Raw genomic sequence first — 24,198 nt, forward strand, 5'->3', positions numbered from 1 at the left:
CAAGGTCCCATAACAGGCTGTCTGCAAGCTGAAGAGTAAGGAAAGCCAGTCTGTGTCCCAAAACTTGGAGTCTGACGTTTGAGGGCAGGAAACATCCAGCAGGGGAGACAGATGTAGGCTAGGAGGCTAGGCCTTTCCACATTTTGCTGCCTGCTTTATATTCTAACTTTGCTGGTAGCTGATTAGATTGTGCCCACCCAGATTAAGGGTGGGACTCCCTTTCCCAGCCCATTGACTCAAGTGTTCATTTCCTTTGACAACACTCTCACAGACACACCCAGAATCAATATTTGTATCCTTCAATCCAATCAAGTTGACACTCGATCTTAACCATCACAAGTTCCCACAGAACAAATATAACATAGTGTTTGCTTAGGAAAGGAATTATTTTCTTAATTATGTGTAACACTGGTAAATGGCTTTCAAAAACCAGACATCATTGCTATTTGAATTTTGTTTAAACTTTAAGAACCAATGTACCTAGTGGCAAGCGCAGAGTTCTACTTGGCTTAAACAGGTTAAGTTTGGTGAAAGGTATATTACCTTGAATCATTTTTATTTTACACATAGTTCTAATATTTAAAAATACATATATTTCTAACATTAGGAACGCAAGAGAGCTCTAGAGGCAGAACGGCAGGCCCGGGTGGAAGAATTGTTGATGAAGAGGAAAGAACAAGAAGCTCGAATAGAACAACAGAGGCAAGAAAAAGAAAAAGCCCGTGAGGATGCAGCCCGGGAAAGAGCTAGGTATCTCATTTGCTGTCTTGATTTTGATCTTGATGAACATTTTGCACTGAGTGAATATTCAAGTTGAGGTCTTAAAGCCATTCACTGTCATGGAGTTTTTTTGTTTTTTTTTTTTTGAGATGAGGTTTGCAATGTTGCCCAGGTTGTCCTTGAACTCCCTGATTCAAGTGAGCCTCCTGCCTCACCTTCCTGAGTAGCTTGGAATACAGGTGTGTACCACCACGCTCAGATACAGAAACATAGAATATGAATCTGGCTAGCTTCAGAAAAAGGGAATTTTTGGGAAGATACTGAGGGTGTAAGTAATAGGAGGTTAGAGAACCAGACTTGGAAATGCTCTGTCAGTCATCAAAGTCTAGATCACAAGAACCACAGCTGTGGATTTTTTTTTTTTGTTGTTGATGGAAATAGTCTGGTCAGCATCTTTTTAAGTGCTTTTTAGATTTGTATGTTGCTGGTGTTTAGAAATACCATTAATTTTGCTTCTAGCAACCTCGTTAAATTCTGTTAACAATTGTAATATTTAATCTTAGATTTTTTTTTAGGATTTTTCTATATAAATAAACATCTTATCTACCACTATATATTTTGGGTTTTTTTCCTCAAATTTATGCCTTTTGTTTTGTTAGTGGGCATCTTATTTATAAGGGATGCTTTCCACAATTAACCATTAAATATATCTGCCGTAGCTTTTTAGAAAAATAGTGTTTATTTGTTGTTTATTTAAGGTATACGTCATGATGTTGTAGAATACGTATAGATAGCAAAAGGGTTACTGTAGTGAAGCGAATTAACATAGCTATCTTCTCACCTAGTTACCCATTTTACTTGTTTTGGTGGCAAGGGCAACTAAAACCTCATTTATCACAAATCCCAATACTGTACAATTTTATTAACTGTAGTCCTCCTGTTGTACATTAGATCTCTAGACTTGTTAATCTTACATGTCTGTGGTTTTGTATCCTCTGATCTACATCTCCCCATTTCTGCCCTCTCCTTCTTATGCACACCCCTGATAACCCATACCTTGTTTTCTATCTCTGTATAATTGAAATTTTTTTCAAGATGTCACATAGGCAATATTATTCTTTCTGTATCTGGCTCATTTCACTTAGGATAATGTTTCTGTAGGCTGGATACTAGCCCTTTGTCAGATGGGTAGATTCCAAAAAATTTTTCCTGTTCTGTTGGTTGCCAGTTCACTCTATTGATAGTTTCTTTCGCTTTGCGAAGCTCTTTAGTTTAATTAGATCCCATTTGTCTATTTTGGCTTTTGTTGCCATTGCTTTTGGTGTTTTAGCATAAAGTCCTTGTCCATGCCTATATCTTGAATGGTATTGTTTAGATTTTCTTCTAGAGTTTTTATGGTGTTAGGTCTCACATTTAAATCTTTAATCCATCTAGAGTTAATTTTTGTATAAGGTGTAGGGAAGGGATACAGTTTCAGCTTTCTGAGTATGGCTAGCCAGTTTTCCTAACATCATTTATTAAATAGGGAATCCTCCCAAAGTGCTGGGATTACAGGCATAAGCCACCATGCTTGGCCTAGTTGTTTATATGTTTTGGATATTAACCCCTTGTTAGATATACAGATTGTAAATATTTTTCCCCAGTCCTTAGGCTGATGTTCTACTGATTTTTTTCTTTGCTATGTAGAAACTATAAACTTCCCTCTTAGAACTGCTTTTGCTGCAACCCATGGATTTGGCTATGTTGCGTTTCTATTGTTGTTTGTCCCAAGATATTTTTAAATTTCCCTTTTGATTTCTTCTTTAACTCATTTCTTATTGAGGAGCATGTTAACTCATTACTTATTGAGGAGCATGTTATTTAACTGCCATGTATTTGTGAAATTTTCAGGATTCCTTTTTTTATTGATTTCTAGTTTTAAATCATAATGATTTGAAACAACAGTAGATGTGATTTAAATCTTCTTAAATTTGTTAAGGTGACTTGTTTTGTGGTTTAACATGTGGTCTATCCTGGATAATGATCCATGTGCCCTAGAAAAAAATGTATTGCTTTTGATGGAATGTTTTGCCTATGTCTGTTAGGCCCATTTGGTCAAAGTACAATTCAAGTCTGGCATTTATTTTCTGTCCAGTTTATCTATTGTTGACAGTTGGGTATTGAAGTCCCCTGCAATATTATATTGGTATCTGTTTCTCCCTTAATATTTGCTTTATAGTTTTAGTGCTCCAATGTTAGGTGTGTATATATTTATAACTGTTACTTATCATTGATGAACTGACTCCTTTATCATTAAATAATGATCTCTTACTGGCCAACATGATGAAACCCTGACTGTACTAAAAAATACAAAAATTAGCTGGGCATGGTGGCACGTGCTTTTAGTCCCAGTTACTTGGGAGGCTGAGGCAGGAGAATCGCTTGAACTTGGGAGGCAGAGATTGCAGTGAGCCAAGATCACACCACTGCACTCCAGCCTGGTGACAGAGCAAGACTCTGTCTGAAAAAAAAGTCTTTTTATCATTTGTATATTTGCCATAGTTTTTTGCTTTGTAGTTATTGTGAGGCTTATGCAAAACATCTTATAATTAACTGTTATAAATTGATAACAGCTTAATTTCTGGCACATACAAAAACTATACTTTTACTCTCCACCCCACAAGTTATGTTTTTTATGTAACAATATTCATCTTCTGTTATGTATTCCTTAACAACTTATTGTAGCTTTTGTTATTTTTGACTATTTTGACTTTTAACCTTCAGAGTAGAGATGTGCATGGTTTACATGCCACACTTAACAGTTTTGAAGTATTCTGATTTGACTAAATATTTATCTCTACCAGTGAGTTTTATACTTTACATGTATTCATGGTGGTACTTATTAATCATTTTCTTTCTGCTTGAAGAAGCATTTCATGTAACATACAGGTCTAGTGTCAGTGAATTCCTTCAACTTTTATTTGCCAGGGAAAGACTTTATTTCTTCATTTCTGAAGAATAGTTTTCCTGAGTATAGTATTCTTAGTTGGCAGACTTTTTTCCCCTTTCTACACTTTGAATATGTCATCCCATTTTCCAGGTTTGCAAGGTTTCTGCAGAAAAGTCCGATGATACTCTGATGGCTGTTCCCTTGTATGTGACTTGACATATCTCTTGCTTTTAAAATTCTTTCATTGTCTTTTCACTTTTGACAGTTTGAGTATAATATACCTTAGAGAGAACCTTCTAAAGTTTACCTGAGGATCTTTGAGCTTCATTGATTTGTATAGTCATGTCTCTCTCTTCCTAAGTCCCAAAAGTTTTTAGCAATTATTTTATTTATATAAGCCTTTTCTGTTTCTTCACCTTTGGAATTCCTACAATGTGAATATTTGTTTGCTTAATGGTGTCCCATAGGTTCTCTTCATTCTTTTTTATTCTTTTTTCTTTTTCTTCTCTTCTGAGTCATTTCAGAAGCCTTCAAGATTCTTTCTTCTGCTTGATCTAGTCTGCTGTTAACCCTCTGTGGTATTTTTTCTTTCATTGAATTCTTCAGCCTAAGATTTCTATTTAGATTTTATTAAATCTCTTATTGAATTTCTCATTCAGATCATGAATTATTTTTCTGATTTCATTGAATGGTCTGTTTTTATTCTTTTTTTCCCTTAAGACAGAATCTTGCTCTGTTACCCAGGCTGGAGTGCAGTGGCAAGATCTTGGGTAATGCAACCTCCGCCTCCTGAGTGCAAGAGATTCTTCTGGCTCAGCCTCCTGCGTAGCTGGGGCTACAGGCGCCAACCACCACGCCTGGCTAATTTTTGTGTTTTTAGTAGAGACGGAATTTCACTATGTTGGTCAGGTTGCTCTTGAACTCCTGACCCTGTGATCCACCTGCCTTGGCCTCCCAAAGTTATGGGATTAAAGGCATGACCCACCACACCCTTAGTTTCCTTAGTTTATTATTTTGAAATCCTTTTGAGACAATTTGTAGATTTCTGTTACTTTGGGGTCAGTTACTGGAGAATTATTGTGTTCTTTCTAATAGTGTCATATCTCCTTGCTTTTTCATGTTTCTTGTGACCCTGCCTTGATGTTTGTACATCTGATGGTGTAGTCATATCTTTCCAATTTTACGGAGTGTGAAGGGGAAGACTTTCCCCTGAAGATGGGCCTGGAGGTACTGCTTGGGCAGGACACAGTGGCTCTGCTTACGTGTGGGTGTAGTGTTGTAGTGGTCATGCAGCTTCTTAGTTGTGATCAATGTCAATGAAGACTGTGAGTGCCTCAGTGGTCTGGGCTGTAGGAGTCTGTGTCAGTGGTGGTGACTACTGAGGTTATTGTTGCAAGGGTTTTAGGGGTCTTTCTGTTCCTGTGCCTGTCTTCTCCAAAGTAGGGAATCTTCATTGAGGGGATCTCTTTTGGTATCAGGTCTGACATTGCTCACAGGCAGCCACAGCGGTTCTGGGTTCCAGGGCACAGTGGCTCAGAGCAGCTGTGGAGCCAAGTTCCTGGGCTTAGGGTCTTGTGAAACTGCTATAACACCTGGGACTTCAGGCATAGGTTCACTTTCCAAGGCATGAGTGGATTCAGTTCTCCCACTACACAGGGTTTGTTGTTGTGGGGCATACCCCAGCAGCTTGGGCCCAGGGGGCTGCTTGGGGTATGCTGCACTTGGGTGGCAGAGTGAGGCACTGGCATGATTCTGGGGAAGAATGAGTCTCTGGAGACTCAATCTCTGGGGAGCAGAGAATAGTTGTCATTTGGGACCTGGAACCAACTGGGTAACATGGTAGCTTAGGCTCTGGGTGATAAGGAGCATACAGTGGTCACTTTGGACTCTGGCTTGGTACAATAGCCCAGGCTCTATGGGGCTGGGTCCAGTGGCAACAAGGACCCAGGAATGGCAAGATACAGCTGTATCTTCTGCCCTGTGGGGTAGGACACAGTGCAACAATGACTCCTTGGAGAGGTAGGGTGCCTCAATATATTGGAATGTAGGGGAACTAGTCCAGTTCTAGGTAGGTGGGGCACTGTGTCTCTTTGGCCTAGAACACAGGGTATCACTGCTCAGCCAAGGTTATGAATCCCTAGAATGCACGTTGCCACATGTGGTCAGCCTAGAAAGCATAGCTACTTGGGTTAGTAGAGCCTTCGGATCCCTAGGGGGTATGGTACTGCATCAGCTGTTGGTGGGGCTGCAACTGCTTTGGTGTGCCACAGGCTTAGAGCTTCTGGTAGTGTGAGGTGCTGCCTCACAGTGGTATTGGTGAGAGTGTATGTGGGCTAGGGGAGATGTCAGCTGTTTCTGTGTGCCAGAGGCCTGAGGTCTCCAATGGGTGGGATGCCACTTCAGCTCAGTTTTAAGGGGAGGATGTACTAGCAACTAGAATTCAGCACCTCTGCAGTAGCTTGGCCCTATGTGGTAGGGTGTAGCAGCAGTTCAACTGGGAGATGTCATGCTGCTGACTGGATGTTGAGTTTTTCAAGTTTTTAAAAATATTTTTTATATGGAAATAATTCTGTAAAATTTCTCCTTTAATCTGTTAATGTAATTCATTGATTGATTTTTCTAATATTAAATCAGACTTGCATTTCTGGAATAAGGTTAACTTAGGTTTGACGTATTATTGCAATTTACTGACATAAATTATTGTTGGATATGGTTAACTAATTTTCAAAGTTTTTAGCCTGGGGAGTAAGATAACCATATATTTTTAAAAACAGTAAACATTTTTATTATTCATAACAAAAATACACAAATGTGTAAGTGTACATCTTGATGAATTATCATCTCACCCATGTAATTACCTGGTCAAGAAATAGAACATCAGCTCCCCAAAAGCCTCCCTTATGTCCCTCCAAATCACTACTGCTACTACAAGATAATCATGTTTTTAACACTGTAGTCTAGTATATGCTTAGGAATGGAATTGCTGGGGCCCAGGACATGCAAATATTTAACCTAAGAGCAGACACCCTCAAATTGTTTAGTAATATAGTTGTACCAATTTGTATTTCTAATGATTTCTGTATTCAGATGCTCCATACCCTTGCTAGAAATTGAAATTGACAGTTAAAATTTTTTAATTTACCAGTTATTAAAGTGTACAATTTGGTGAGTTTTCACATATGTAACCATTGTAAAACCATCTGCACAATCAAGATAATATATCCATCACCCATCCCGCCCAAATTTTTCATGCTGCTTGGTAATCAATTTCTCTTCTTCTTTATCCTCAGCCCAACACAGCCACTGATTTACTTTCTCTCTTGTCTGCCATCTTTTACTCTGCCTTTTTTTTTTTTGCCACTCCTACTTGTTATATGTATTTGTGGCTTGCTCTTTTTTTTTTAATTGCTGAGTAGTATTTGTATATATGTCATGCAAATTACAATCCATTTACCTCTTTTAGACATTTGGATTATCTCCAGTTTTTTGGCTATTACAGATAAAGCTGATATGGATGTTTGCATATGGGTCTTTGGGCATTCACTTTTGTTTCTCTTGAGTAAATAGAGAAATGGCTGGGTTGTAGAGTAGATGTATATTAAATTTGTTAAGAAACTTCAAACTGTTTGTCAGAGTGTTTGTTCTATTTTACATACCCACCAGCAGCAAATGAGAGTTTGAGTTTTTTCACAACCCTAACAGCATTTGGTGGATCAGTTTTTTAAATATTGAAGTTTTTTCTTGTTGGTGTGTGGTTGTATTTCATTATTTTAATTTTAATTTCTCTGACGACTGGCGCTATTAAACATGTTGTCAGTGTACATTTCTATAGTGAAATGTCAAACCTTGTGCTCATTTTTCAGGTGGTCATTTTGTTATCGAGTTGTAAGAATTCTTTATATATTCTGGATAAACATTCTTTGTGAAGTGTATGACTTATAATCTGTGCTTATCTTTTCAGATTTTAAATAGTGTCTTTGAAGAACTTGAGTTTTTAATTTTGATGTCTAATATATCAAATTTTATTTTATGTATAACAGTTTTCATATCTAAGAAATTGTTGCCTAACCCCAAATCACAAAAAATTTCTTCTGTGTTTACTTCAAGACGTGTTTCAGTTTGAGCACTTATCATTTAGTTCTGTAATTCCTTTTGACTTGTAAATTTATTTGTCTGCATATAGATATCCAGTTATTATAGCACTGTTTGTTGAAAGGCTGTCCTTTCTCCATTGAATTGCCTTACCAACTGTTAAAGATCAAATGATCATTGATGTAATGGTATATTCTATAATCCATTCTGTTATATTGATATCTGTATCTGTTCTTGTGCCAGTACTATAGTTTTAGTTACTGTAGTTTTATAGGATATTTTGAAGTCAGTATAAGTTCTCCAACTTTGTTGTTCTTCTTGAAAGGTGCATTTCCATATAAATTTTAGGGTCAGCTTATCAGTTTCTGCAAGATAGCCTGCAGGATTTTGATAGGAAGTGCATTTAATCTGTAGGTCAGTTTAGGGAGATTGACATCCTTACAATATTGTGTATTACAATCTGTGAATATGATGTTTCTCTCTGTTTAGATCTTTTTAAATTTCTGACAACGTTTTGTAGTTTTTTGCAGATAGGCCCTGCAATTCTTTTTAAAATTTATTCCTAAGTACTCTTTAAAGCTGTTGTAAATGGAATTGTTTTCTTTAGTTCAGTTTTGGATTTTTTCTTGCTAGTATGTAGAAATACAGTAGATTTTAATTTATTTCATCCTACAACTGTGCTTTTTATGACCTTGTTAATTTTGCTTACAGACATTCCTTGACTTATGATGGAGTTAAGTCCTTATAAACCCATCATAAAATCAAAAAGCCGTAAGTTGAATGACTATAAGTTGGGGACTGTCTGTATTAGTTTGTAGGTTTTAAAAATTTGTTTGGTTCATTAGTACTTTTTATACATAAAGGCTCATGGCATCTGTGAATAAAGTTTATTTTGCTTATTTCTTTCTAATGTGGATGCCTTTAATTTCTTTTCTTTTTGCCCTCTTGCACAGGCGCGCTCTTACATAATGTTCAATGGAAGCTGTGATGTTGGATTTCCTTGTTTTGCTCTCAATCTTAGTGGGAAAGCATTCAGTCTTTCACCTCTATGTATGATCTTTGCTGTAGATTTTTTGGTAAATCCTCTTTATTAGATTGAGGAGTTTTCTTCTATTTCTAGTTTGTTGAGAGTTTTTAATGTGGACTTTGAATTTGGTGAAATTCTTCTTTTTATGTGTCCATTAAGATGACTGGTTTTATTCTTTATTTTATTAATATGGTATATTACATTAATTTTTGGATATTAAAATAACCTTTGATTCTTGGGTTAATTCCTGATTTGTCATGATATGTAGTAGCTTTTATATGTTGATGGCTTCTTGCCAAGGGCATGTTCATGAGGGCTATTTATCTGTAGTTTTCTTGTGATATTTTCATCTGGCTTTTGTGTTATGGCGATTCCGACCTTACAGAATGTGAGAAGTATTCTTTCGTGCTCTATTTGAGAAAACATTTGCATAAAATTGGTATTATTTCTTTCTAAATGTTTGGGTGAATTTACCAGTGAAGACATCAGGGCTTGGGTTTTTCTTTGTGGGAAGATTTTAAATTACCAATTAAGTTTTTTTTCCCCTTGTTTTTGGTCTATGGAGATTTTTCTATCTTTTCTAGAGTCGGCTTTGATAATTTGTGTCTTCCTAGGAATTTGTCTTTTTCATCTTAAGTGAGCTAACTTATTATTATAAATTTATTTGTAATTGTTTTATAAGTATTTTGAGTGTGATTTATAGTAGTATCTCATTTTCTTCTTTTTTTTTTTTTTTTTTTTTTTTTGAGACAGAGTTTCATTCTGTTGCCCAGGCTGGAGTGCAATGGCACCATCTTGGCTCACTGCAACCTCTGTCTTTCAGGTTCAAGCAATTCTCATGCCTCGGCCTTCCAAGTAGCTAGGACTGCAGGCATGTGTGCCACCAAACCTAGCTGATTTTTGTATTTTTAGTAGAGATGGGGTTTCACCTTGTTGGCCCAGGCTGGTCTTGAACTCCTGACCTGAAGTTATCTGCCCTCCTCAGCCTCCCAAAGTATTGGGATTGCAGGCATGAGCTACTGCTCCTGGCCAGCCTCCTCTTTCATTCTTAGTTTTGGTAATTTATGTCACTTTTCTTTTTGATTAATCTAGCTAAAGGTTTATGTATTTTGTCGATCTTTCCATTAGGTTTTATTGCATTTCTATATTGTGTTTCTGTTTTTTGCTTCATTGACTTCTGCTTTGATGCTTATTATTTATTTCCTTCTGCTTACTTTGGGTTTGATTAGCTTTGCCTTCTTTTCTTTGTGAGGTTGAAGCTTAGTTGATTGATTTTAAAATACTTTTACATTTATGTATTTAATATTTTTTCTTTTTTTCCTACCCCACCCTCCCTGCATTTCTAATATAAACATTTAAAGGTTTACAGTTTTTTTAAGCATATCTTTAAGTACATCTCATCAATTTTGATATACTGTATTTTTATTTCCATTCAAGATACAGTTGTCTCTCTGTATCTGGAGGTTCTGCATGTGGATTCAATCAACCATGGGTCAAGAATATTCAGGAAGGCAACCCCCCAAAAATGAAAGAATAATACAAATACAAAAATACAGTATAATAACTATGTATATAACATTCATATTGTATTAGGTATTATAAGTAATCTAGGTATGATTTAAAATATGTGGAAGAATGTTCATAGGTTATATGTAAATACTACATTATTTTTTTATAAAGGACTTGAACATCCTCAGATTTTGCTATTCGGGGTAGGAGGAGGTCTTGGAACCAACCCCCCTTGGATACTGAGGGACAACTGTATTTTGAAATATTTCTTACTTGATTCATGGGTTATTTAGAAGCATGTTACTTGTTCCTATTGTTAATCTATAATGCAACCATTTATGATTGGAGAATATACTTTGTATGATTTCATTGCTTTTACATTTATTGAGATATACTTTATGTCTTTGGATATGGACATTACTAGAGAATGTTCCTTATGTTCTTGGAAAGTGTGTGCGTTCTGTTGTTGTTGGATGGAATGTTCTCTAAATGTCAGTTAAGTAAAAGTAATTGATACCATTGTCTGGTCTTCTGTATGCTGACTTACTTTCTCTGTAGTTCTGTAAATTCTTGAGACAGGATTATCAAAATCTCCAAGTGTAAGTTGAACTGTGTATTTCTTTTTTTTAGTTGTGACATTTTGGCTTCATGTATTTTGGTGTACTGTTAGTTGCCTATAGTTTATAATTGTTCTGCCTTACTGAGGTACTGATTCATTAAAAAATGTTCTTTCTTAGCTTTTAAAAAATATTTCTTGTCTTAATGTCAGTTGTCTCTGTTGTAAATGTAGTCATATGTACTATTTATATGGTATGTTTTCTGTTCTCTTCCTTTCATACTTTTTGTGTTTTTGTATCTCAGATCTGTGTCTTGTAGGCTGTATATAGTTGGGTTTTGGTTTTCTATCTGGCTTGCTAATTCCTGTCTTTTGATTGGAATATTTAGTCCATTCTCATTTGATGTAATTATTGATATGACTGAATTTATGTCCGCCATTTTGATATTTGTTTTCTGTATGTCTCAAGTCTTTTTTGTTCTCCTTTACCATTTTTTAAATTAAACCAACACTTTTTGTTGTATTATTTTATTTTCTTCATTGCTTTTCTAAAACTATATTATTTTAGTTACTTGTTTAATAGTTGCTTTTTGGATTGTAGTATTTATCTTGACTTACATTCTACTTCAGAATAAAACTAATTTAATTTTGTTAAAATAGAACAACTTTGTACCAAAGTTCTATGTCCTCTTTCCCTTGTGTTACTATTTTCACATACCTTACATATATATGTCATAAATGAAACAATGCAGTCTTATTTATACAGTCCTATATTTTTAAAAGATATAGGAGAATAAAAGAGAAAATATATTTATTACATTTTGTGTGTGTGTGTGTGTGTGTGTACCAACAGTTTGCTTCTTTTTTAAAATGTTTTTTTTGTTTTTTTTTTTTACTTTTTAAAAATTTATTATACTTTAAGTTCTGGGATACATGAAGGGAGCAGTATGTAAAGCTGGCCATGCATGCTGTATGAGTTTGTGTTGAACAATGAGAACACATGGGCACAGGGAGGGGAACATAACACACGGGTATATGGGGTAGCGAGGGGCTAGGGGAGGGACAGCGGGGAGTGGGGAGGTTCAGGAGGGATAACACTGGGAGAAATGGCTGATGTAGGTGATAATGGGGGATGGAGACAGCAAACCACCATGGCATGTGTGTACCAATGCAACAAACCTGCAAGATCTACATAGTACCCCAGAACTTAAAATACAATAAAAAAAAGTCAAAGGGTGCCACTTGTCTCATCATTTCAGTGTGTAGATTTTCACTTAAACTTTCTGTTTTCAGTATATTATCTCACCTCCAATTTGCCTTCTGTCTTGAATGCCGGTCTTTTTGTTTAGCCACTCTAGGGTGTAATCTCTTCACCTTCTGCCAGAGGGGTTGATTTGGAGACTTGCTGTTTTTTTAAGGCTTTCCCAGTCTGGTTATTTTTATCCTCATCATTTATTCCTTCCTTTATAAGTGAATAGTTTATTCAGTTTCTGAGCTTTAATGGAATTTTGCTAGTAGAATTACCTTGCTTATTAGTTTCCCTCTGAAAGCTTAGATCTCAGTTTTCTTGGGATCTTAGTTTTAGAAATATTGATGTCCATTTTCTGTGATTATTTCCTCTTTTACTTTAATTGTCTTTGTGAGTTTATGCCTTTTCTATTCCTTTCTTGTGTTTTTAATTGAGTTTTCGGAAGGGAATAGAGATAAATATAGTTTTCAACATGCCATCTTTAAATGATAGTCTTTGAGCTAATATTTAAACCCATTTCATAACTGATAATCTCTATTGTTTGCCAGACTTTTAATTAGCAATATGTCTAAGATTTAGTAGGCACTCTTAAATATATATATTTTTTGTTTGTTTGTTTTAAAATAACCTTTTTGACTATATAAGCCTATGTGTCCTAACTGTGTTTTTGAACCTCATGAAATTTGTTACTTTAAGCAGTTGAGTTTATAATTTTTACTCTCTTCTTACAGAGACAGAGAAGAACGATTGGCAGCACTCACAGCCGCTCAACAAGAAGCTATGGAAGAGTTACAGAAAAAAATTCAGCTCAAGGTAAGGATATTACGTATTTTTAATTTGAAATTTTAGAGCTTAAGGTGGAGCATGAGATAAAAATTTTATAGAACAAAAATGGAATTAATTTGTCTTCTTAATCTCTGCACAACAAAGCTTATATGATTTGCATATGACCATTTATAATTCAATATCTGGAAACTAAGTTTACTTTGATATGGTAGAGCCACCGAGAAAAAAAAAATTAAAGAAGTTTGACATTTCCTGTTCTCACTAAGCAACTTATTAATGACTTGAAGGCATTAATGGTAGGCCTTTTATATTCATAGGTTTTAATCACTCAAAAGTAAATTAAAAGATGTTTCTTTTAATTTACTTCACTTGATTTCAGTGCCTATGAATTGCATAATTGTAGCTTGGGAGGTTGTGACAAACTGATATTTTGTGGAAATTTTTTAGCATTACTATAACCTGTAGGGAGTCTCTGATAGTATGAATGTTTTATGTTATATTACAGTTATTTACATGCTGGCTCCTCACAGGGATAGTAAAAGTCTTAAGGTAGAAGACCATATTTTACTATTTGTATAGTCCTAGAAATTTATCATTCATTTAAATTTATTGTAGCAAATATTTATTGAGCCTTGTGGTAGGCAGGGGAATGCAGAGATAAGTTAAGGCATGGCTCTGAATTTTAAGAAGCTCTTCATTTAGTTGAGATTCAGATGCTAAGTACATAACCTCCACAAAGGTAGAGGCATGCATGAAGTGCTGTGGAAGCAAAGAGGACACTGAAAACATGAGGAGTGTCAGAGGTCAGGGAAGTGATTTTAAAGAACAGTTCCTGAACTAGGTCTTGAAAGGAGGTTGAGTAAAATGGATAGGTAGGTGGGATGCCATCCTAGCCATATGAAGTAGATGAGCATAAGGACAAAGGTCTGAAATAGTGTTTTTTCCCCCAGGATTGTCACTGGAGGCATAAAAATGGAGTAGGTTTATAGTTTTGGTCATGATGGGCTTTGCCTGCTATGTGGATAAACATGTGATTTGCCTTTAGGTTAATCTTTCCCATGGTGAGTTCTAGGACATGGTTCTCAAAAATATGTTGTTGCCAAATAATTTGTAAGGTGATGCCTACTAAAAGCTAGGTGTATAGAGTCATGATCTCGGTGACATACTGGAGGCTCTGTAAAGTTCTATGTTAAAAACCTGTTTAGCTTTAGCTTATTGTTTTCCAAATTTATTTGACCATGGAACCTGTTCTGCAAAACACCTATTAATATCTCCTGGAGCACACTTTAATAAACATTATTGTTCATGTGGCTGATATTAAAGGGCTTTGTGTAAAGCTTTGTCTTCAGTGTATAAGTTGACATAGAAACAACACTCTCATATTATTTTTGAAGTTTTAATGGAAATATTATTTTTCTGAGTTCTCACCATAATTTGAATAATTTTTGGAATTCTTGCACTTTGACTTCATGTACAGCATGATGAAAGTATTCGAAGGCACATGGAACAGATTGAACAAAGAAAAGAAAAAGCTGCTGAGCTAAGCAGTGGGCGACATGCAAATACTGATTATGCCCCCAAACTGACCCCATATGAAAGAAAGAAGCAGTGTTCTCTCTGCAATGTCTTGGTAGGTTGTTATTATCAATATGATAATAATATAATTTACCACTGTAAAGTTTATGAAACCATGGAAATTTATTCTTCCAATCTTTTAAAACTCATGCTAAGGCAGGCCAGGTGTGGCGGCTCATGGCTGTAATCTTAGCACTTTGGGAGACCGAGGTGGGCATATCACTTGAGGCCAGGAGTTCGAAACCCCATCTCTTCTAAAAGTACAAAAAAATTAGCTGGGCATGGTGGCACATGCCTGTAATCCCAGCTACTCAGGAGACTGAGGCATGAGAATCCTTTTAACCCTGGAGGCAGAGGTTGCAGTGAACCAAGATTGCACCACTGCACTCCAGCCTGGGCGACAAAGCAAGACTGTGTTTCAAAAAAATAAAATAAAACTCATGTTAAGGCATCTGCTGAGTGACATGGATTTCTTTCACGATTCTGAGTGAAAAGTGGTACAAATAACAGCATTTTGAAATAGCACTACAACATGCTAAAGAATGCAGTTACCATTAAAATGGATGATTACTTGCTTAATGTGATAGCCCAACTCAATATTTTTGGGGTACGAGATCTGAAAAAAAAAGGAAGTAACATTTTTATGCTGAGACTTGAACCTTCAAACTTAGAGGAAATAATTTCCTATTAGGGTGGCTAAACATGCCCTTTTTTTTTAAAGCCATTTGTCTTCTAGAGGATTCTCAGAATTATGTTCTGAGAAAACTATTTTTAAGACTAGTATGTAAATGCTAGAGTTATTTCCACTCACATATACTGGATTGAATGTGTAGTATTTACAATTCATGTAATGCTAAATTGATTACATTGCTTTGATTTTATGCTTTTAGATCTCTTCAGAGGTATATCTTTTTAGCCATATCAAAGGGAGAAAACACCAGCAAGCTGTGAGAGAGAATAGCAGCATCCAGGGGCGTGAACTTTCAGATGAAGAAGTGGTAAACTTTATTTTTGTTCAACAGTTGTTTATTAAGTACCCAGTATGTGCTGTTTTATTATAAAGAATTCCATGTTTGTATTTATTTCTATGATTATTTAAAACTATATTTAGCACTTAATAGCTATTACAATATAGTCTACAAATGTCTTATTATTTTAGTATACATATTAATTTAACAAGAAACAGAGAAACAAGAATTTAATACTGTTATTTACATAATTTCAACTTAAGGAAAGGTTATGGTATATTGATATTTTAATAATGCAGGAAAATAATTACTCGATGGCGTACCAGATTTTTTGGAAAACAGTTAATCATGTAAATTTCAGGAGAATTTTGGATCAGTATACCATTTAGAAGCTTTTGGAAATTCATTATTCCTTCTCACATAATCATTGTCAACATGGAATTTAGATTTGTATAAATATTTATATGAATATTTTTCATTTAACTTTTTTTAAACTTGATGATGTAGCTAGATAATCTACTAATTTGTTGTCCTATTTATTATAGTAGATTTCCAAAACTACTCAAGAATAGGAAATTTGTATTTTTGCATCATCTTTTAGTGTTGCCTGTTCTTGAATTTCATGTAAGTGGTATTATACAGTATGTACTCTTTTGTGTCTGACTTATTGCATTCATGCTTAAATCTGTGAAACTGGTACCTATTATTTATATGAAGCTGCACTTATTTTTCCTAGTGTTATGTCAGTGCCCTGCTATGTACCATCATAAGAACACATCTGTAGTTGAGTAATATTTGGTTTAGTGACTTGTTAAAAGAAGGGGAAACAGGAAGAGCCAAGATGGCTGACTAGATGCAGCCAGGAAGAACGTCTCCCACCGAGATACCAGACCATCAAGAAGGCTGGCACACTCTGAGCAGATCTTCCTAAGGAAGGCATTGAGAGTAGAGGGAGGGATGGTACACCCTGGGCTGAAGCTGGAGGAGAAAGCTGGTAACCCTGTCTGGCTTTGCAGAGCACCAGGACTCTCCTGAGGAAGAGGTAGTTAACTAAGTGAGGAGTGGCCCACTTTCACCACAGACCTCTGGAATCCTAGCTGCAGGAGACCCCATGACCCCCATGGGCATTTGAGCTGACAGGGAGAATTGCTTAGAGAGGTTGCAGGGATGGGACTCAGCTTGTGAAGAGCCCAGAGGGTTTGACACAGGAAGAGCTGCTGTGGCGGGCAGCCAGAGATGTCCAACCCCCGAGTCTCACTGTGTTTCTCTAGGTGGCTTTGGCCATTGCTGTCTGTCAGGCCTGCGTGCAGCAGGGCTGTCTTGACAGTGGGACAGGGCCGGTATAATCTGAGCACCCTGATCTGATCTCCCAGGATCCCTGCCTGGCTGTGCCTTCTCGCAGTGCAGCCTTGGATGCCCAAACTTGGTGCTTCCAGGCAGCTGCCAGTTTAGCTCCTGCCCCAGGAGACTCTGCCTGACCATTGGAGAGCTTCTGCAGATGGGCCCCTGCTGGCATGCAACTACCCACAGCCTCTCCCTACCACTTTCTGGCAGCTGCATGGACTTTGCCACCCTGCTTCTAACTGGTGCTGGTGCAGGTGTGGACTCTGTTGCCACTGCCCTGCCACTGCTGGTTGAATACATGTTGTCACACTCTGCCAGCTGCATCTGCATGCACACGGAACCTGCCATGCTAGCCTGTGCACTTGAACCTGTTACCACTCTGCCGATGAAGTGATTTTGCCAGCACCTGCCATTGAAGTGTTGCTGCTAATGGACCAGGAACACCTTAACCACTCCAGTGCAGCAAGTGCTTAACCTTGAGGTGCCAAAGAAGAAAGCAGTGAACCTGGTCTCAGCCCCCAAGGGCATGTAGTCCAGCACTGCTGAAATCATCCAGAAACAATGCCAGTCCACTGAATGCAGTGTATGGTGTATGCTGCATTCAAATCTTCAAAGGCATCAAATAATATAAAAACAAAATGCCCCATCCAAAGGACAGCAATTTTGAAGATGAAAGGAACATGCCTTCATGTTAAAAACCCTCAACAAACTAGGAATTGAAGGAACATAGCTGAAAATAATAAGAGCCATCTATGACAAACCCACAGTGAACATCATACTGGAGGAGTAAAAGCTAGAAGTATTCCCCTTGAGAATTGGAACGAGATGAGGATCCCCACTCTCACCACTCCTATTCAGCATAGTACTGCAAGACCTCGCCAGAGCAGTTGGGCAGGAGAAAAGGATCAGAGGCATCCAAATAGGCAGAAAGAAAGTAAAACTATCTCTCTTTGCAGATTATATAATTCTATACCTGGAAACCCCCAAAAGGTCTGCTGAAAATCCCCTAGATCTGATAAACAACTTCAGTAAAGTTTCAGGACACAAAATGAATGTATAAAAATCAGTAGCATTTCTGCACAGCAACAACCTCAAAGCTGAGTGCCAAGTCAAGAACTCAGTCCCATTCCAAATAGCTACAAAAAGAATAAAACACCTAGGAATACGGCCAAATAGGGAGGTGGAAGATCTCTATAGATGAGAATTACAAAACTGCACAAAGATATCAGAGAGAACACAAATGCAAAGATGTTTCACCCTCAATAGGAAGAGTCAATATTGTTAACACAACCATATGGCCTAAAGCAATTTACAGATTCAATGCTATTCCTATCAAGTTACCAATGACATTCTTCTCAGAATTAGAAAAAAACTATTCTAAAATTCATATGGAACAATAACAACAAAATAGCCCCAGTAGCCATAGCAATCCTAAGCAAAAAGAAGAAAGTTGAGATGCATCACATTATCCAACTTCAAACTATACTACAGGACTATAGTAATTAACATTGCATGGTACTAGTACAAAAACAGACACATAGACCAGTAGAACAAGTTAGAGAACCCAGAAATAAAACCACTAAACCATCTGATTTTCAACAAAGTTGACAACAATAAACAACGAGTAAAGGATTTCTTATTCAATTAACGGTGCTAAGATAACTTTCTGGCCATATGCAGAAGATTGAAACTGGACCCCTCCTTTCACCATACACAAAGGTCAACTCAAAATGGATTGAAGACTTCAATGTAAAACTTCAAACTATAAAAGCCCTGGAAGATAACCTAGGAAATACCATTCTGGAAATAGGACCTGGCAAAGATTTCATGATGAAGATGCCAAAAGCAATTGCAACTAAACCAAAAATTGACAGATGGGACCTAATTAAACTAAAGAGCTTCTGCACAATGAAAGAAACTATCATTAGAGCAAAGAGGCAACCTTCAGAGTGGGGAAAAATTTTTGCCATCCATCTATCTGACAAAGGCCTAATATCCAGAATCTATAAGGAACTTAAATTTATAAGAAAAAAGCCCAGCACCCCCATTAAAAAGTGGGCAAAGGAAAAGAACAGGCACTTCTCAAAAAAAGCCATACAGGTGGCCAACAATCATTTGAAAAAATTCTCACCATCACTAATCATTAGAAAAATGCAAATGAAAACCACAATGAGATATTATCTCATACCAGTCAGAATGGCTTATTAAAAAGTGAAAAATGATCAAATGTTGGTGAGATTGCAGAAAAAAAGGAATGCTTGTGGTGGGAATGTAAATTAATTCCATCACTGTAGAAAGCAGTTTGGAGACTTCTCAACTTAAAATGGAACTATCTTTGGACCCAACAGTCCCTTTATGGGTATATACCCTAAAGGAATATACCCTTTATGCCAAAAAGACACATGCACTCCTGTGTTGATTGCAGCACTATCCACAATAGCATAGACATGGAATCAACCTAGATACCCATTAGCAGTAGATTGGATAAATAAAATGTGGTACATATATACCATGGGATCCTACAGTCATGAAAAAAATAAAATCATGTCCTTTGCAGCAGCATGATTGGAACTTGAGGCCATTATGCTAAGTGAATTAATTTACAAACAAAACACCAAATACTGTATGTCCTCACTTATAAATGGGATCTAAACATTGACTACACATGGACACAAGGGAACAAGAGACACTGCAGCCTACTCGTGGGTGAGGGTAGCGGGAAGGAAGCTTTGAAAAACTACCTGTAGGGTACTATGCTCATTACCTGGGTGATGATGTAATCTGTGTACCAAACCCCTGTGACATGCAGTTTACCCATGTAACAAATCTGCACATGTAACTCCTGAACCTAAAAGTTGGAAAGAAAAAAAAAGGAAACACACACCATGAGTAGTTGTGGAACTTTTCAGTAAGAATGTGTTTGAAAGGATTTATAGTATTTGGCTTGTGCCAAGTGCCCAGTGATTTTGGAGAAAGTTGAAGGAGTTGAGGCTTTGGTATGGATTGGATACTGTCAGGAAGGAAGATGTATTGGGCTGTTCTTGCATTGTTATAAAGAAATACCTGAGACCGGGTAATTTCTGAGAAAAGAAATTTAATCTTATGGTTCTGCAAGCTGTAGAAGAAGCATAGTAGCATCTACTTTTGGGGAGGCCTCAGGAAGCTTCTAGTCATGATGGAAGGCAAAGGGGAAGCAGATGTGTCACAAGGTGAAAGCAGGGGCAAGAGAGCAGAGAGGAGGAGGTGCCATATACTTTCAAATGACCAGATCTTGCAAGAACTCATTCACTGTCATGAGGACAGCATCACGTGGATGGTGCTAAACCATTCATGAGAAACCCACCCCTGATTCAGTCACCTCCTACCAGGCCCACCTTTTACTCTGGGGATTACATTTCAGCATGAGATTTGGGCAGGGACAAATATTCAAACGATATCAAAGAGAAATTCTGTGGTTTGTTTCCTAATAAATTTTATCTAAGCAAGAGGAACTGAAGCAGCTGTTTTTACCTGGGTTTCTGGATATGACCAGTGTTTGGGTGTGGTGGGGGGGGTAAATTGCACATCTTTGAGTTCACTTTTTGTTTTTTGTTTTTTTGAGGCCGAGTCTTACTCCGTCACCCAGTCTTACTCTGTCACCCTGCAGTGGCATGCTTTTGGCTCCCACCCTGCAACCTCTGCCTCTTGGGTTCAAGTGATTCTTAGGCCTCAGCCTCCTAACTATGACCACAGGTGCATACCACCATGCCTAGCTACTTTTTTGTGTTTTTAGTAGAGATGATGTCTCACCATGATGGTCTCAAACTCCTGAGCTCAGGTGATCCTCCCACCTTGACTTCCCAAAGTGTTAGGATTACAGGTATGAGCCACCATGTCCAGTCTGAGCTCACTTTTCTGTGATTTTTTTTCCCTTGGAAGAATTTTGCCCCTCGAGTTTTAACTACTTTGATGGCTGTAAACTCCAAATTGTGTCTCCTCAGCTCACTAAGACTGCTGCTTTCTGCTTGCACTATTCTCCCATGCCAAAAATGGGCATAAACCCTGAAGGAAGTCTCCAGAATGAATGTATGGCTAATTTTATGTGCTTCCCTTTTTTTAGGTATCGTAGTCTTTCAAGTCCTGTGTGTGTTGGCTTTTGTTCCATTCAAATAATTGTTTTGTGTATTTTGTGCAACTTTTGGTGTTTAGAAGATTAGTCCAGTACAAGCCAGTTCACAGTAGCTAGAATTAAAAGTCTTCAGGGTTTGAGCCCTGTATGTTGATGTTTGATATAATGCTTGACATACAGTTAAGGTTATTTATAAATGCCCATTTAGGGAGAAAAACCCAGGATTGAAGCTCTCGGTGATTGCGCGGAGAGGGTGAGTCAGGGCCGCATTTCCACACGGATCTTTGTTGCTCACAGAACGGGGAAATTCCCAGGTATAAAAGAGACGCGGCACGCCAGGCAGAGGTTTTGCCTGGTGAAGCCGGCAGCCGGTGTGGCCGGCGGCTGGCACTGTAGCGCAGTGGCGCTACACAGCGCTCCGCACAAAGCGCACTGGTCCAGGTGCCCTGTTGAACCAGCAATCTGAGACTTGAGAGGGCTGAACTTGAGACTGAATGGGACTTGGACAGTGAGCCAGCCCAGGAGATTCCAGGAAAACAGCGTTTGGGGTAGCGCAGTGGGACAAACAAAATGGAGATTCCAAACGCTCCTAGTGGAAAGGTTCCCTTAGGGCACAGCTGAACCCAGTACGGTGCAGCTCCGTGGGGGAGGGTCGTCTGCCATTACCGAGGCAATCCGCCTTTACTGAGGTACACGCCCATTGCTGACGCAGCCTGCCATTGCCGAGGCAACCGGCTACAACAGAGAGACTCCGCCGCAGGGCGTAGCCCTTGGCAGCAGGGCGGAGACCGCAGCAGAAGGGCAGAGCCTGCAGCAACCGGGCAAACCTCACACCAGCAGGGCGGAGCCTCAGCAGGCAATAGTGACTAGACTGCCTCCTAGATGGGCAGGACAGCTCAACGGACACTCACAAAGAAAGCCTCAACCCCCCCACCCCGAGACAGAGCATCTGAGAAAAAAAGGTTGTTTTTTTTTTTATGAGTTCTGTTGCAGCAGAATTCAACGTAGCAGCCTAACAGCCCTGAATGAACAACAGAGCCCACAGCTCAGCACTTGAGCTCCTATAAAGCACAGACTGTCTCCTCAAACAGCTCCCTGACCCCTCTATATCCAGAAGACTGACATTTGGCAGGCATCATTCTGGGACAAAGATAGCAGAAAAAGAAACTGGTAGCATCCCTCACTGTTCCGCAGCTGCTATAGGTGCACCCCAGACAAGCAGGGCCTGGAGTGGACCTCAGCAGTCGTACAGCGAAGGGGCTAGACTGGTAGAAGGAAAACCAAGTAACAGAAATACTTCACATCAACAATCTGGGCATCCACTCAGAGACCCAGTCGAAAAGTCAGCAACTACACAGATGACAGGTGGATAAATCCACAAAGATGGGAAGAAACCAGTGCAAAAAGGAGGAAAACACCCGAAACCAGAACACCTCGCCTCCTAGAAAGGACCAAAACTCCTCACCAGCAAGGGAACAAAGCTGGATGGAGAATGACTGTGACGAAATGACGGAATTAGACTTCAGAAGGTGGATAATGAGAAACTTTTGTGAGCTAAAAGAACATGTTTTAAATCAATGCAAAGAAACTAAGAATCTTGAAAAAAGATTCGAGGCAATGACAACAAGAATGGATAACATAGAGAGGAATATGAATGAATTAAAGGAGCTGAAAAACACAATACGAGAACTTTGGGAAGCATGCACTAGTTTCAACAGCCGAATTGACCAAGCAGAAGAAAGAATATCAGAAGTCGAAGATCAACTCGATGAAATAAAACGAGAAACCAAGATCAGAGAAAAAAGCGCAAAAAGGAATGAACAAAGTCTCCAAGAAATGTGGGACTATGTGAAGAGACCTAACCTACGTTTGATAGGTGTACCAGAATGTGACGAAGAGAATGAATCCAAACTGGAAAATACTCTTAAGGACATTATCCAGGAAAATTTCCCCCACCTAGCAAGACAGGCCAACACTCAAATGCAGGAAATACAGAGAACACCACAAAAATATTCCGCAAGAAGAGCAACCCCAAGACACATAATCATCAGATTGAACAAGGTTGAAATAAAGGAGAAAATACTAAGGGCAGCTAGAGAGAAAGGTCGGGTCACCCACAAAGGGAAGTCCATCAGACTCAGAGCAGATCTCTCGGCAGAAACACTACAAGCAGGAAGAGAGTGGGGGCCAATATTCAACATCCTTAAAGAAAAGAACTTTCAACCCAGAATTTCATATCCCGCCAAACTGAGCTTCAGAAGTGAAGGAAAAATAAAATTCTTTGTGAACAAGCAAGTACTAAGAGAATAAGTTCTTTGAAACCAACGAGAACGAAGACACATCATGCCAGAATCTCTGGGACACACTTAAAGCAGTATCTAGAGGAAAATAAATAGCAATAAGTGCCCATATGAGAAGAATGGAGAGATCCAAAATTGACACCCTATCGTCAAAATTGAAAGAGCTAGAGGAGCAAGATCAAAAAAACTCAAAACCCAGCAGAAGACAAGAAATAACTAAGATCAGAGCTGAACTGAAGGAGATAGAGACACGAAAAACCCTTCAAAAAATCAATAAATCCAAGAACTGGTTTTTTCAAAGGATCAACAAAATAGACCACTAGCCAGATTGATTCAAAAGAAAAGAGAGAACAACCAAATAGATGCAATAAAAAATGATAAAGGGGAAATCACCACAGATTCCACAGAAATTCAAACCATCATCAGAGAATATTACAAACAACTCTATGCACATAAACTAGTAAGCCTGGAAGAAATGGATAAATTCCTGGACTCCTGTGTCCTCCCAAACCTAAACCAGGAGGAAGCCGAAACTATGAATAGAACAATAACAAGGTCAGAAGTCGAAGCAGCAATTAAGAGCCTACCACACAAAAAAAGCCCAGGTCCAGACGGGTTCACAGCCGAATTCTACCAGACACACCAGGAGGAGCTGGTACTTCTGAAACTATTCCAAATAATCCAAAAAGAGGGAATCCTTCCCAAATCATTTTATGAGACCAATATCATCCTGATACCAAAACCCAGCAGAGACCCAACAAGAAAAGAAAACTTCAGGCCAATATCCATGATGAACATAGATGCAAAAATCTTCAATAAAATATTGGCAAGCCGATTGCAACAGCAAATCAAAAAACTTACCCATCATGATCAAGTAGGATTCATCCCGGGGATGCAAGGCTGGTTCAACATACGCAAGTCTATAAATATAATTGGCCACATAAACAGAACCAAAAACAAAAACCACATGATTATATCTTAATTGATGCAGAGAAGGCATTTGACAAAATTCAACAGCCCTTTATGCTAAAAATC

The 24,198-nt window shown here is 38.1% G+C and overlaps 1 protein-coding gene across 50 annotated transcripts in view; it reads left to right on the forward strand.

Annotated features, from left to right (window-relative positions):
* Positions 1–24,198, forward strand: part of SCAPER (S-phase cyclin A associated protein in the ER) — a 550,606-nt gene that overhangs the window by 179,148 nt on the left and 347,260 nt on the right. For all 50 annotated transcript variants that reach the window (XM_078333930.1, XM_078333946.1, XM_078333966.1 and 47 more), the window contains 4 exons: positions 608–750; positions 12,814–12,895; positions 14,346–14,498; positions 15,334–15,441. In XM_078333930.1, the coding sequence (XP_078190056.1) occupies positions 608–750; positions 12,814–12,895; positions 14,346–14,498; positions 15,334–15,441 (486 nt within the window). The remainder of the gene's footprint in view (positions 1–607; positions 751–12,813; positions 12,896–14,345; positions 14,499–15,333; positions 15,442–24,198) is intronic.

This window comes from Callithrix jacchus, chromosome 8 (genome assembly GCF_049354715.1).
Source record: "Callithrix jacchus isolate 240 chromosome 8, calJac240_pri, whole genome shotgun sequence".
In the NCBI taxonomy this organism is placed as follows: Eukaryota; Metazoa; Chordata; class Mammalia; order Primates; family Cebidae; genus Callithrix; species Callithrix jacchus.